The 15,412-nt window shown below is 48.5% G+C and overlaps 1 protein-coding gene across 1 annotated transcript in view; it reads right to left on the bottom strand.

Annotated features, from left to right (window-relative positions):
* The window catches only part of LOC146862426 (uncharacterized), a 312,505-nt gene that overhangs the window by 105,210 nt on the left and 191,883 nt on the right, over positions 1-15,412 (bottom strand). Inside the window, exon 6 of the mRNA XM_085643263.1 lies at positions 14,555-14,627. Coding sequence (XP_085499389.1) covers positions 14,555-14,627 — 73 coding nt within the window. The remainder of the gene's footprint in view (positions 1-14,554; positions 14,628-15,412) is intronic.

The following is a 15,412-nucleotide window of genomic DNA, read 5'->3' as shown; positions in this document are numbered from 1 at the left end:
TTGCGTTAGCAAGGTGGTCACTCCCTGACCACAGGGGAGATTGGCTTCAGTCCTCTGTGCGGCAGAGCATCGAAGTTCCCGTCTTCTTCTTGTTGTTAAGTCGATTCCAGGATGTCTAAAGTCTTAGGACACAGCTCCTACCTTTATTCGGATTCTAGGGGCCGGACTACCTGCTAGGTCCCTCCCTAAGGGTGGGACCAGGAAGGGGGGTGGTTACACCCCCAATCCTTTGTCCAGCTCGCCCCAGGTCCAGGGCTGGTGTGCCCCAGGACCGGTTTGAACTGGCATATGCACCGAGGCTCCTTGTGGGCCTCAGGCATGTCTGGTTCCTTTCAAGCCCTACCTGACCAATACACAAAATCCTGTCTGGGGTGGTGCACGCACCTCCCCTGGCAGGAAACCCTTTGTCCACACCTCCCAAGCTGGAAGGACTCCCAGCAGCAGGAGGGCAGACTTGTGTCTGTGGTGGCAGCATCCATTTTGTGGAGCTGAGGCTATGTCTGATTTTACCCGGGTTTCAGGTACTGTACATGTCGTGTCCCTCTAGAAGGGTGGAATGCTAACCCCGTCGCCAGAATTGGCGAGGGGTTAGTATTCCAATTCGTATGACACCTTACTCGACATGTTTTGATAAAGCCAAACCAAAGATAGCATTTAACCGCGAGGTTCATAATGCACTTAAGAGTATATGGTATGGCGATATCTGGAAACAGCAAAAGGAAGTGGTTCCGATCACTGCAGACAGGCTCAGCTCATACCAGAGCACCATCTCACATGAAACCAAGCACTCTGCCTTCAGGATTGTTAAGGCCTGCCATAGGAGTGACTTATAGGTTAATATGTGTCCCATTTAAGGTTAGGTATAGGTATACTACACCTAAGTAAGAGGTGGTTACACCAACTTACCCCAGCTGAGAGATCAGCCAGTTGTGTCAAATTTGTTAGGCCAAGCCTGGGGTGGCATAATACATGCTTCAGCCCTTGGCAGGCCTTAGATACACCAATGCCCTGGGTACCTAGTGTACACTGGTACAGGGGCTCACAGGGTGATCCAACCAATTGGGTATGTACCTAGGGTACATGGAGTCCATTTTAAAGAGAGAACAGATGGACTGAGATCCTGAATGGCAGGATCTCAGGCCAACTAAGTCGAAAAACCAGCTAGACACTAGGCAAAAAATTGGGGGTAACCATAGTCAGATATCCACCTTCCTACACCCTGACCCTGTGCCCGGGTCAGGATGCGTGTCCGTGGAAGTGTATGACATTACAGGGTGGGGTCGGTGACATTCTACAACTGCCATTACTGTAATCCTTACCCAAAGTTGAGAAAAATAAATCTTGAAGTAGACAAGGGTTTTAACGACACTGACTCCATAAGTATTATTCTCACCGAATGATTCTCTACCTACGGAATTTTACCCCTGTAACATTGGTAATTCCACCAGTAAGGAATCCTTCCTAAGCAAATAGATTTTTTAATACATTATCATAATTTCCTAAATCAGGCCTGCACTATGAACTTCAGTTGACAGAATTATTGTCACAATTGGGAAATATTTCTTATCTGTATCATTCTGCAACGTTAACCACAAGTGTAACAAGAACTGGCAAAGTCAATAGGTATGGTATTGGTAAGCTAGTTACATGGTTAAATCTTTTTCTATTTTTATTGCAAATATATGCTCCAAAAATAAAGAGAAGAAATTAAACATAACGTCTACACGTGGCAGCCGTATGCTTGCAAAAACATATTGACTTTTTTTTTTAAAACGTCACATATAATATCTTTTCCAGTGCCTCTTAACACTCAGAGTAGGAACCCTTTTTAGTTCTAATGCACTTCACAGGAACATATAATTCATATTGGCAAAAAGAAAACATATTAGGTTTAAAGTACAGTAACCAGAAGATATAGGGCCATATGTAGGTAGCATACAAGTTACCACTTCTTAAATACCGAACTTTACCGATTCGGTATTTAAGAAGTAGTAACTCGTATGTAGGTAATCATTCGGTAAATATTACCCAATCGGAGAAATTAGGTAATTACCGAATCGGTATTTACCGATTCGGTAATGAGGCATACCTTCCCATTGATTCCTATGGGCCTGGAGGCCCATAGAAATCAATGGGAAGGTATGCCTCATTACCGAATCGGTAAATACCGATTCGGTAATAGGGGGAGCACATTCAAGGGTGGCAGGGTGTCACATTGACACCCTGTTGCACCCCTGATTCCTGCATGTGTGCACATGTGGCGCACATACATGCCCTAAGGGCATGTATGTCTGCCACATGGCACTGTTAGTCCAGCAAAATATTGCTTTTTGCAATGAATTCGGTATTTAGCACCAACATATATTTGGTGCTAAATACCGAATTATTTTCCCTACACATCACTCATTTGAGTGTCACCTACATCTCATTTCAGGATTCGGTATTTACCGAATCGGTAAAATTACCGATTCGGTAATTTTACCGATTCGGTAAATTACCGAATCCTGAAATGTTACCCCTACATAGCAAAAGCCTAAATACCGGTCGGTAACGGGATATTTACCGAAAATCGGCCGTTACCGACCGGTATTAGGCTACCTACATATGGCCCATAGTACCCGATTCACAAATATATTTTTGGTCATAGTCTTAGATAACTTCCTTTCAGCCTGTCAGGAATTCACAAAAGGATTCCTAGCTGACATAAACAGATTTTGTACAGCAGATGTCTCCACCTAAAGTGCAGAGAAACCATGCAATGGGTAGGAAGTGGGTAGTACAAGGTCAGGTCTTGTAAGTTTGTGAACACCTACAAATAAGTACATTTGTGGCTATTCACAAACTCTGATTCGACCTGCTCTCACCCTAGAAATTGTCAGAAAGTTACTCCACCCAAGGTCTGCAGAAACTCCTATTCCAGGGTGGGAAGGGCATAGAGCAGCCCTTGATTTTGTAAGAGAGTAGGTGAAGGGCTTTCTCCAAGGGGTAAAATGTTTTCACTATGGAGAAAAAACACACAAACACAAATGTGCCGTTGCAGAGGAGGCACATTTGAAAGGAAACAAAGGGGGCACTACAGGGCTCCCTGGTGCCTCAAACCCTGTGGATGCATACAGGGGGACACAACATGTGCCCCCCTGTGTGATGTACACCAGTTCCTGCATGGTATGGACATTACAGTCTATGCCGTGCAGGAACCTTGTGTGACGTTCCAATTGCAATGCTTTTTTCAAAGGCACTGCAGCCTTTGAAAGAGGCAAAGCAGCAGGAACGACCCCGCCACCTGCCTGCCAGACCACTTTTAAGTTGTAATCTGGCAGGCAGGCGGCCACACCGCTAAAAGTCGTAATTGGGCCCTAAGTGTCAGGGTGTCCTTGTACTGGGAGTGCTATGCCAAACAGCAGACCACATATGTTATGCAATGGTGCTGAACTGGCCAGTGAAGCAGTTTTCTAGATTGCAAATGGCCATCAATCAACAGAAGGGCAACTAGCACAGAGATTCATGATTTTGTAGTGATGACAGACAAGAAGACTTTATACTCTTAATATACAAACCTTGAGGACAGCAAGAAGGAAGGTGCACAGAGTTCTTGTAGGTAGATATGGAGTGAACCTGCTATGCAAATCACCAGGTCGGTGACCACAATCCTCCCCTGGCAAATGCAAAGAGCATTAATGGTGATGCGTTTAGTAACCAGCAGGTTCTACGAGTCACTGCCAGGATCCCCTCCTGTGTGATAGAGCGCCCTACAAATAAGCATAACCTAAGAACATAACAAGTGAGAAGAAAAGGGAGAAAACCTGAGTAGCCCACATTATAAGAACTATCTGCATTGTTTTGATTAACTTGGAATTAACTTAGAGAACATTTGGGGAGATTCATGTAAACAGATGTTGAATAGTCTAAACAGGACAGAGACAGAACCTCTAACCACTGTCCTTGGAGAAGCAGTAGAAAGAAGAAACCTGCTGAGGGTTTTGAGGAGGCAGAAACAGTATCTTAACTTTTTGAGGAACCCTAGTAAAAACCAGGTACAAACTGAAACTTTGGGATCTTTGAAGCTGCTAGAGCGGGGGTTCCCAAAGCCAGAGGCCAACCTTCCAATGACCAGATAGATGGAGGGAGAGTCCTCCAACACTTCAGTTTGGGTTGAATTTAATTTTAGAGTATTGTTTCATATGGAAATGAATGACATGCAGATATTAAAATAGTTGACAAAAGTTAGTGTTACCGTCCAGACAGATAATAATCTTGCTACTGTTCGTTTAAGAAAGAAACTTGAAATCGCATACTGGAAGAGGTTAAACAAATTCTTAATAACCATCTTTTGTTGACATTCTAGAAACGGTTTGTTTTGGGGGAACCTCAAACAGTGTATAGGGAACTTTAAACTGGTATGGCGCAAGTAGTTTTTGCAAATTGAGCCAAATACATGAGCAACTGAGCCAACTATCTTCAGCCTCATTTAAAACTCGTGCACAAGTCAATTTTTTTTTTTTTTTTTAAAAACCTTTATTTTCAAAAGTCAGGACACAGCTATTAGCCGACAACCCGGAGGTTCGGCAGCATCGATATATAGAGACAGAGATGCGTCCCCAGTACCGTGAAAGGAGAAGTGCAAAGGTTCAATTTTAAGTAAACACAAAAGCACACAACAAACCCCAGCAAGGCAAGAACACTGAAAGCCCATGGTGAAGCCCCCCAGGGGAGGCCGGACCCCACTCATCTACCAGTTACAGTACAGTGTAAAGAGGAAGAAGGGGGACAGCAGAGGCCAAAAAAGTCCATAAACCCTACTGAGCTGGAAAGAAGGTTAGGAGGAAAGCTGTTCCTCGGGAGGATCCAGATCCGGGGCAAGGCATATTCCCCCCCTGTATTGATTCCACCGCCCCCAGATGGCGTGCCACTTCCGGGGGCGGCCTCTAGCGCAATAGACCGTCTTCTCCCTTACCATACTCCAGTCCATATTTTCTTTCCACGCGGTCAATGTGGGGGGCCCCGCAGAGCCCCACAATCGCGCGATATCTCTCTTAGCGACCATGTTGCCCAGAGTCACCCATTGGGTCTGCGCCGCATTATGGTCAGTGGGCCCCCAGACATTCAGGAGACAACACCGCGCTTCCGGCTGCATAGGAATGCCCGTCACCTTCCCCATCACTGCATGAACTCTCCTCCAGAATTCCGTGATGACACCACATTCCCAAATGATATGCAGGAAAGTACCCACCATACCACATCCCCTCCTGCATAGGCCGTCCTCCGAGAATCCCATGTGAACCAGCCTTGGCCCCGTCACATACACTCGATGCAGTATTTTAAGCTGCACCAGCCTCAGACGCGATGGGATCGCAACCTCCTTAGGAGAGGAAACAGCAGACTGCCAATCCTCATCATCCAACTCGAGGCCATCCCTAGACCACTGGTCCCTCAACCCTAGAAGCATATCCGCCCGGACGTTGATCAGTTTCTTATAGATGAGCGAAATCGTGCTCTCGGGCATATGGCCATCAAGGACCCGGTCCTCCAAAGGAGAGGACTCAGGCACCTTCTCACCCTCTATGAGGACTGATCGGAGGGCATGACGCACCTGAATGTAGCGGAAAAACTCAGATGGCCCCAGCTCATACTCCTTCTGCAACTCTTCAAAGGACTTCACCCTCCCCTTAATCAGGACATCTCCGACCCTGGAGATGCCGATCAAGTCCCATTTGTCAAAGCCTTTTGTGTGCCAAAGCCTACCCAGTCTCTCAGATTCAAACAGCGGGGTAGCGAGGGTGAGCCTATCCTTCCAGCCCAGCGAGTCAGTTGCCATCTTCCACACTCGCACCGCCACACCAGTGGGCCCCGTGAGGGACGAGTCCAGGGACCGCGAATACAACGCCCTGTAATAGTTACCACCACGCAGCAACCACCTGTCCATGGCATACCCAGGGCTGTGGGCAGGGCCATAAAACCCATGATTAATCGCACTCAGCTGGGTGGCCCAATAGTACCGTCGGATGTCTGGGAGCGCAATGCCCCCGTCGTACCATGGAAGCGTCAACTTTGCAATAGCTATTCGCGGCCGCCCATCCCAAAGCAACGTTCGTTGGAGGCCTTCGACCTCCCGAAAGTATTTGGCCGGAACCCAGTCCAAAGTATTCTGCAGTGCGTAGAGGAAGCGGGGAAGCGACATCATTTTGAACAGGGCCGCACGCCCAACGAGGGAGAGCGGCAGCCTCCGCCAGCCTTCAACATCCCGCCTCAGGCGTGCCAGGGGGGGGAGCAGGTTCTTCTCATATCGCACAGCAGAGTCCATGGAGATAAAAATCCCCAAATACACGAAACCCTGCTGAGCGACCTGTATCGAACATGTTCTAGGGATCGGTGGAACCTCGCCACTAAGAACATACAAATACGATTTACCCCAGTTGATAACAAGACCCGAGTTCCTACCAAAAGAGGTGAGTACGTCACAGACCACTATAAGTGATTTCTTGGGTGAGGCAAGATACAGCAGGATATCATCGGCATAGAGCGAAATACGGTCCTCGTGTTCAGGCGACCATCTAAGGCCCCGTATATCCGGGTGCCAACGTATCCACGCAGCCAGCGGCTGAAGGGCGAGGGCGAACAACAAAGGCGACAGGGGACAACCCTGCCGAGTACCCCTCCCAAGCTGAAACGGAGTCGACGCCCGACCATTCACCACCACACTCGCAAGTGGCCCCTCATACAGCAACCTCACCCAACTCACAAAACCGTGGCCAAAGCCGAACTTGGTCAGCACGGCCCACAAATATGCCCATTCCACCGTGTCGAAGGCCATCGTGGCGTCAAGAGACGCCACAATAGCTGGTTCACGCAGTGTGCCCGCCCTGGCGATTACACCATGAAGGCGCCGAAGATTTAACGCTGTGTTTCGGTGCGGGATGAAGCCGGATTGATCCGGGTGGACCAAGTCACCGAGTACCCTAATCAATCGGGTCGCCAGGATTATAGCCAGAATTTTCGGCTCTGTGTTAAGAAGTGAGATAGGCCTATATGAGGCGCACTTATCTCGGGGTTTGCCCTCTTTGTGTATAACCACGATCGTCGCCAGACGCTGGTCCAACGGGAGGGTCCCACTCCCCCGCGCCTCCACAAACATGGCGCGCAGGTGAGGGGCGACCCTATCCGGAAATAGCTTGTACAGGTCGACCGGCAAGCCGTTCGGTCCCGAGGCCTTGCCCGAGTTTAACGCGCGGATAGCCCCCGCCACCTCGTCAACCGTTATGTCACCATCTAGATCGTCCCTATCTATATCGGAGAGACAGGGCAACTCGATATCACGGAGGAGGTCAGACGAGTCCTCGGGCGGCCTATCCGACACTGAGGCATAAACCCTACAGAAATAGTCCGAAAAACACTTTACAATCCTCTCAGGTTCCACAATCGCCTCTCCCCTCTCTCCCGTCAACTCTGGCACAACTCTATTGACCCGTTCTTTTTTGTCCAGCCAAGCCAGGAGTTTCCCTGCCTTGTCACCAACATCATACAATCGGCCCTGCTGTTCCCTACTGAGGGTCTTAGCGGCGTTCGTCACCAGGTCCTTATACTCAGCTTGCTTCAAGCAAAGCTCATGCAGTGAGGACTCTGTAACCTCCTCCTCCAGCGCTCCCTCCAGAGCCGCGATCTCCTCCTCAACCTGCAGAACCTCGCCATCTCTCCGCCGCTTGGCAGCTACTACTAGGGAGAGGGCTTCCCCTCGGAGCACGGTCTTAAATGCTTCCCACAGCGACACTGCCGAGTCCACGGATCCCTGATTATCCTTGAAAAAATTATCTACTTTCTTTACCAGCGCGCTGCGCATCTTGGGGTCTCGGAAATACCACGGGTTGATAGGGGCCACCCTTCCTCCTCCCTCCCGACCTAGATCCAGCCGGATCCACACTGGCGAATGGTCAGATATACCACGCGCCATGTGCCTCGCCTCGGAGACCAATGAGGCATGCGCAGCCAGAGTGAGTAGGTAATCAATCCTGGAAAGACTACCATGTGCCCCGGAGTGGAACGTGTATTGGCTCTGTGTGGGGTGCCGGAGCCTCCAGCAGTCTATCAGGCCAAGCGTGTCTAGGAAGTCTGGGAGCCACTTCTGAGCCCCCCCTGTGTCTCTGGGCGGGTATCTATCCAGCAGGCCGGAGCCAACAGCGTTGAAATCACCACCCACCACAAGCATACCCCCCGGGAGATCCAGCAGGGCCCTACCCAGATCTGTGAACGTGGAGGCCTGCAGGGCCGGCGGGACATAAACCGAAACTAAAACCAAAGTTCTTCCTTCCCACCGCCCCGCCACCGCCACAAACCTCCCCCTATCATCAACAATGGTGGAGTCCACCTCAAATGGTAGCGAGGCTCTGACTAGGATGCCCACACCCCTGGACCCAGAGGAGAATCCCGAATGTGCTATGAATTTATAACCCTTCCTATTCAGAGCATAGCACGTATTACCTATAAGATGCGTCTCCTGCAGCAAGGCAACATCCGGCATTGACCGTTTCAAGAATTGCAAAACAATCCCACGCTTAATGCGATCCCCCAAACCATTAACATTCCAGCTTATAACACTTAAACCCCTACCCCCATCCTCAAACGTAAAGAGGCCCACCCCACACCCGAAGAGCCACCATGGAACAGTCCTGGAAAGAATCACCATGCCTTGCAGAAATAAACCCCCCAACAACAAACCCAAAATCCCAGAAACCCCCCCCACCCTGCACCCCTGCTGCAGCTTACAAAGCCCCCCCAACTTGCAGTGTGCCTGTCGCCCTACAAAACCCAAAAATCTACAAAAAGTACCCTAAGGGAGGAAAAGAGCACCCCTCGTCCTCCCGCAGCCCTCCGCATTGACTGCACACTATTCAAGTCTTCAAATATAGCCAAATCGAGTCAGACCGGCTCCGAAAAATCAGCCCTGCCCATCCCGGCCACTGTCCCCATCCTCGGCAATGTCCTCCCCCGTCCGTCGCCGGGGCAAAGCGTCCAGCCATTCATCGGCCATAACAGGAGAGTCAAAGAAGAATGTCCGATCTTCGTGCACCACACGTAGTCTGGCAGGGAAGAGCATGGCATACTTCAGATCCCTCTCCCGGAGCCGCCTCTTCACCCCCAGAAAGCCCTGTCTCTGCCTCTGCACCTGCTGGGTGAAGTCCGGATAGAAATTCACCGACGCGTTCTGGAAGGGGACCGGGCCCGTCACCCTCGATGCTTGCAGGATAGCGTCCCGATCTCGAAAATGAAAGAGCCGAGCGACGATCGGCCTCGGTGGGGCACCCACCTTGGGCCTCCCACCCGGCACTCTATGGGCCCTTTCAACCGCAAAGAACTTTCCAAGACCCTTAGGCTGCAGATGATTAAGCACCAAGTCCTCGACAAGCAGGTCAACCGAAGCCTCATCCGAGGACTCCGGGACCCCGATGACGCGCACGTTGTTGCGCCTGGCCCGGCTCTCAAAGTCCTCCAGCCGGCGGGCGGTGAGATCACTCTCGGTCCTCAGCTTACGAACCTCGGTCTGCAGTTCCGTGACATCATCGGTGAGGCCCGTGGTCTTGAGGTCCAGGGTCCTAACCCGTTCATTCGTTTTGCCCAAGTCCGCACGGATCAGGTTAACATCCACCAAGATGGCATCCACCTTATGCGCCAGGGCATCAAACTGTCTCCCAATCGAAGTCTGCATCCCTTCGAGCGCGCCCATGACATCCTGTAGTGAGAGCTCCGGGGCCAAAGGCGAGGCCGCCTTCTGGGTATCCGGCGACTGGCTCGACCCACTCGGTGATCCCTTCTGCAGAGCATAGCGGTCCATACTATTGACTTGGGTAAAGGCTCCCCGCCTGGTAGACTTAGCCTTCAGCCGATCCACCTCTGCTTTGCCCGACATGGTTGATACCAAGCAGGTCGGTTCAGATAAGACGGGTCCCTCTCAATGAAAGGAATCAGGAGTGATCAGTTCTGCAGTGGGCCACCAGAGTAGCCTGCAGAGCGTCCGTAGGGTAATAAAGCCACCAAGAGCTCTCCAGGGGCAGGGCTGACAAAGGAAGAGAAAGCGAAAGTGAAAGGACGGGGACCTCCGTCCGACAGTTCACACCTCGCCTGGCCGTTGTTGTTCAACTAGAAGTCGGCCATCCTGCCAACTCTAGCCCCTGGCATCCCTCGGAGATAGGCCGCAATCTTCCGCCAGGCATAGGTCCGGTTCCCGGTGGGCGATCCGACCGCGGGTAGCATCAATCGCCTCCCTGACAGGTCATCCACACGATGCCATGCATACCGACAGGATTAGAGACAGGATAGTCGACGGAGGGCGCGAGGGTCTCGGGAGCTCAGAGCTCACGCGGCCATCTTGGTCAAGCGCTAGGCTCCTCCCTTCACAAGTCAATTTTGTAAGGAAATTGGATGAAAAGCCCCAGGCTTTCCACGTCATTTAAATAACATCTTTATGAAATATGGCATGGCCTGGTGTCATTTTTCAAACTGTACAAAGCTTCACTTAAATCTCCTACTCACTTTCATTTTCTCATCCTACCCTATCCAAGTACGTTATAATAAATGGCAGCCTGCCATCCTGATGTAAAAGCCCATCTCTGAGTTGTGATGTTTGTAGCCACATGTAATAACTAAATGGCGTAGCTGCTCAAATGTAATAAGCTATTACAGCTGAGTTGCGACATCACTGCTGCCAGCTGCCACAGTGATAGGCAGATCACGGAGCATAATTACAACTGTGGTTTGAACAAGAGCAAGGGGAACTGTTTTTCCTTCTTCTGCTGAGTTTTTCTAAAATAAAAAGTATTCAGCAGAAGCAAGATATTTATGGCAGTATATATATATATATATATATATATATTTTTTTTTTGCGATATAGGTCATTACAAGAAAAACAGAATATCTTCATGTTTCAACACAACATTTTTAATCTGACTTACATGAAACTAAAGTTAGCATCTTTGGGCAAATAATACTAACTTTTTTATTGTGTTGAATTTCGCAATAGAGATTCTGCTTTTATTCTTCATGTCTGCAATGAAAGAGCAAGACACTAGGGGCCTATTCACAAACTACATTATGTAGAACATCTTGTAGCACTACAATAGTACTATAGACATTCTACAAAAAACTATTACTAAACCTATGAGCACAGTTTACGCCTTTGCCTCTCCTATCTTTTTCTTTGTGGATATCTCTGCCCCGACAGCAGAGTCTTTGCATATGTAAGTATATGTTTTAGTAGTGAATGTGGAAGGGACGGGGCAGTGGATGTAAAATGGGGAAGAATTACTACTATACTGTACAGACTGAACCCCTGGCATCCTGATTTTGATTAAATATCTTTTGTTAAAACAAGTACACATAAAAATATAGATAGGGAAGCAGCACTTGAGGCTTTGCCTCTAATGAGTAATGGACCTTCCTCACACGCAACAATGGTAATAAACATCATATTTCACTCTGCACTTCGTATATATAATAGAAAATACATAACTGGTAACTGTGTAATATGGGCCTCTATTGTCATTGAAGGAATTTGGTGATATCATAAACCATGAGGCCAAAAGCAGAGTGGTTTATAAATGTCATCCCAACCCAGAAATGGCAACATAAGATCACATTACACATCACTTATCTATATTAAATGACATCCATTGATTTTAGCACTCTTTGGAAAGATTTGGAGCATTTGAGTATCATCGGGCCACTAGAATTATGCGTCAGGGAAGCACCAAATTATGCAACAGGGTTGTCTAAATTATGCAGCAGGAAAAGGAAAATTATGCGGTATACCACGGCACATTTTTTGATAGTATTACTTCCATATTTTGTCATTTTTACACATGGTAATACTAACTCCATGTTATATGCTGAATAGTGCTCTCAGAGCAGCATTGTCATTGTGAAAGCATTTTATATCAGCACTGAAAGAAAGAAAAAATGCTGAGTTAACCATCAATTTAACTTTGTCATTTGCTTATGGAAGCTATATTTGCCGCAAATGAAGTCAGCACTGTGAATTGTGGAAAATAATTCACAGTGAAGACCTCTTTTCTGTGAAATATGAGCGTTAAAAAGGTTTACACATATAATAAAAAGGCTCATCCATGAGATAGATAAATATATAGATAGCAGTGGTGGCCGGCACGGATCGTGGGTGGGGGGCGGTGTGACGCAGGGGTAGTGGGAGGAAAAAAAAAAAGAACTTACCTTCTAGCTGCTTCCTCGCCGTATCTCTCCTCATAGTCCCTCGCTCTGCCTGGAACAGGAAGCACACCCAGGCTCCCAGTTAGCTAATCACAGCGCTGTGGTTCGGCGCTCAGACGCTGACTGGAAGCCTGGGCATGTTCTCCTCGCAGGCTGTAATGCAGCCAGCGTGGAGAACATGCAAAGTGATTCTATTAGAGAAAGGTACCCCTTATGGATACTTTGAAGGTCTGGGGGGGGACCAACAAATATATATGGGAAAACAATCTCCCAAATGACCTATAATGCTTTAATTACGGCTTAACACAGCTCTATTGGGCAACCCTTCCTATATAAATCTGAACATACTGCAGAATATCATTTCATCATTTTATTCAGAATATACTTTTTTGTAGACAAAACCATATTTTTACTCCATTATTTGTTTATAAATATACAACAAACATAACATTTTTTTAATGATTTTGAAAATACTTTTTTAGTGGAAATATATTGTTAAGACATAACAAACATGGAAGCGGTACTCCTATTTTGTGAAATACAATACATGCAAATCAGCTTCCAACAAAGTGGTAATGACTTTTCATATCCCCATCAAGAAAAAGAAAAAACTTTTCACAACATACCACACCTCTCACTCCATACCATCCTTCCAAGAATCAAGCACACATACACTCATTCAAAACCTCATCCACTACCCAGCCTAAATAGATGTGCTAATGGAACACATGGTAGGAATCCTTTTCAGCTCTCCATGGTGTTGCCGCCAGCCGGGAGTACATCTAGCCAACATACGTTTCTGTGGATTTAACTGATTTATGTCCACCTTCCTCAGGGCCATCCAATTTTTTTATCTCTTACTATATGACAGAGGTGCGATGGGGAATCCAATTTAGTTAATCCGGATTTCCTACTTCTCTAAAATCCATTTGTCAGTGAATGTCCGGGTGCGTTGTCCTTACGATATTGCTTCATTCTATGCTCATTATTTAGTTTGAGGGGATGAAGTTTTTTTGTCCCCCATCTGGATACTGTAGAGCTCAGCCGCCAAGCTTTAATACAGGGGTTTATTTATGTGTATTTCCTGAACACGGAAAAGATTGTACCAATGGATCAGGCTTTGGGCTATGCCAGGAGTGTTCGTATTATCTTGTGTTTAACACTTTCATATGTCTTGCCACTGGTTCTAATCACAGCCACTATGTATGATTTCAGTTAGGGTATGTAAATGTCACGTGACCACTTTGTATTTGCCGTCAAATCCCTGTGTTCTATGTTTCTCAGTCCTACTCACCCGGCACGGATCGTGGGTGGGGGGTGGTGTGACACGGGTGTGCGGGAGAAAAAAAAAGAACTTACCTTCTAGCCACTTCCTCGCCGTATCTCTCCTCATAGTCCCTTGCTCTGCCAGGAACAGGAAGCACACCCAGGCTCCCAGTTAGCCAATCACAGCGCTGTGGTTCGGCGCTCAGACGTTGACTGGAAGCCTGGGCCAGGGCCGGACTGGGAACCAAAACCGGCCCTGGCAAAGTGCTCGGCCATTCCCTCCGGGGGTTGGGGGTGTGGCCGAGCTGTTTGCCAGGGCCGGTTTCGGACGATTTTGTTACAAAAATGGCCCCCCAGGGGCACAAAACCGGCCCCCACCCTTGCGGCCCACCGGGGGAATGCCCGGTGCCCGCTGTGGCCATTCCGGCCCTGGCCTGGGCATGTTCTCCTCGCAGAATGTAATGCAGCCAGCGTGGAGAACATGCAAAGTGCGCATGAATGTTTGGCGGCCGAGCTGTTTGCAAGGGCCGGTTTCGGCCGATTTTGTTACCGGGGGCCGATATTGCAGACCCCCGGTAACAAAAACAGACCCCAGGTGCCCAAAACCGGCCCCCACCCTGGCAGGCCACCGGGAAAACGCCGGGTGCCCGCTACGGCCAGTCCGGCCCTGCCAGCCTGAGACGGCCGGCCAAACATTCACGTGCACTTTCATTGTGCTCACCACTCCCCCTGCTTCTGTCATGAGAGCAGCCCTGCCCTGCAAAGCTGCGGGACATCAGGACAAAATAAAATAATAACACGAGTTATAATAATTTTATTTTTCCTTAACTTCACTGCTAAATAGCAGTGAAGTGACGCTTCTCCACCTTAGCAGATAGATAGATAGATAGATAGATAGATAGATAGATAGATAGATAGATAGATAGATAGATAGATAGATAGATAGATAGATAGATAGATAGATAGATAGATCTAAACAGGTGTCAGAATATGCGTTGATTAACAACAGACCACGGCGTAATTACAGCCACCACAAAAAATCCAGCCATGTAGTAAGCGAGGACCTGCTGGCGCCTACCTTGTGCGTCTGCCTTCTTCAACCAGTGATGTGCTGAGGCTGCCGCTTCCGGTCTGACGGCTTGGAGCAGCGCCTGTTTCAAAGAGAGCAGAAAACAATCGTCAGCGTAGTCTGTGGCACAGGGCGGCAACCGCAGGCTTCCTTTCGCGTAATCGCTACAAGATGGAAGAGTCGCAGAAGCGGCCATTAGTACCGAGCCGCTTCCCTTTTATTCTAATCACATTTTGTAATGTATCTCTGCCAGACACGGGCCTCTGTGCTTCTGTCACCATCGCTCATTGATAGGCGCCCATGGAAACGAGCCGGTTCGTCTTTGCATTCCGCGCGCGATCACCTGTCAAGAAGGCCTCGCTGCCGAGGCAGCCCGCAGCCCCCGACCCGTGACGGGCTGCCAGAGTTCACTGTAATATTTCCTTCCGTGAACTCTTCAACTGCGCTATAACTTGATATAGGGGCAACCCGACCCAGAACGCTTGATAAGAAAGAAAATAATATTGTGGAAGTGTGCGTCTACCCCTTAATCCCCCCACCGTCTGTTAAACTGCAGCCAGTGCGTCCCTGCAGGTAACGTCACCTTGGTGGCCAGAAAATGGGCACGGGCTGCCTGGGGCAATTTCATCGAGGTCTGATTTAAAAAATGTAATAAAACCTCGTGGACATCTTTCGAAATTGCTTGGAGACATGGCTGCGCGGCGAGCGTACGCGGCGCAGGCTATATATTCCAGGCCACCCTTGACACTCCAGCGGTATTTTTTCCGACTTCTGTTTAACTTACCCCTCCATTCTAAATTATGACAAAATGCAGTTCTGTCTTTTGATGAAATACTCGTTTGTAAAAGTATTAAAAGCACGAGGTGG

Source organism: Triturus cristatus, chromosome 2_2, assembly GCF_964204655.1.
Source record: "Triturus cristatus chromosome 2_2, aTriCri1.1, whole genome shotgun sequence".
In the NCBI taxonomy this organism is placed as follows: Eukaryota; Metazoa; Chordata; class Amphibia; order Caudata; family Salamandridae; genus Triturus; species Triturus cristatus.
The sequence above is the reverse complement of the archived record's forward strand: the minus strand, read 5'-3'. Positions and strand labels throughout refer to the sequence as shown.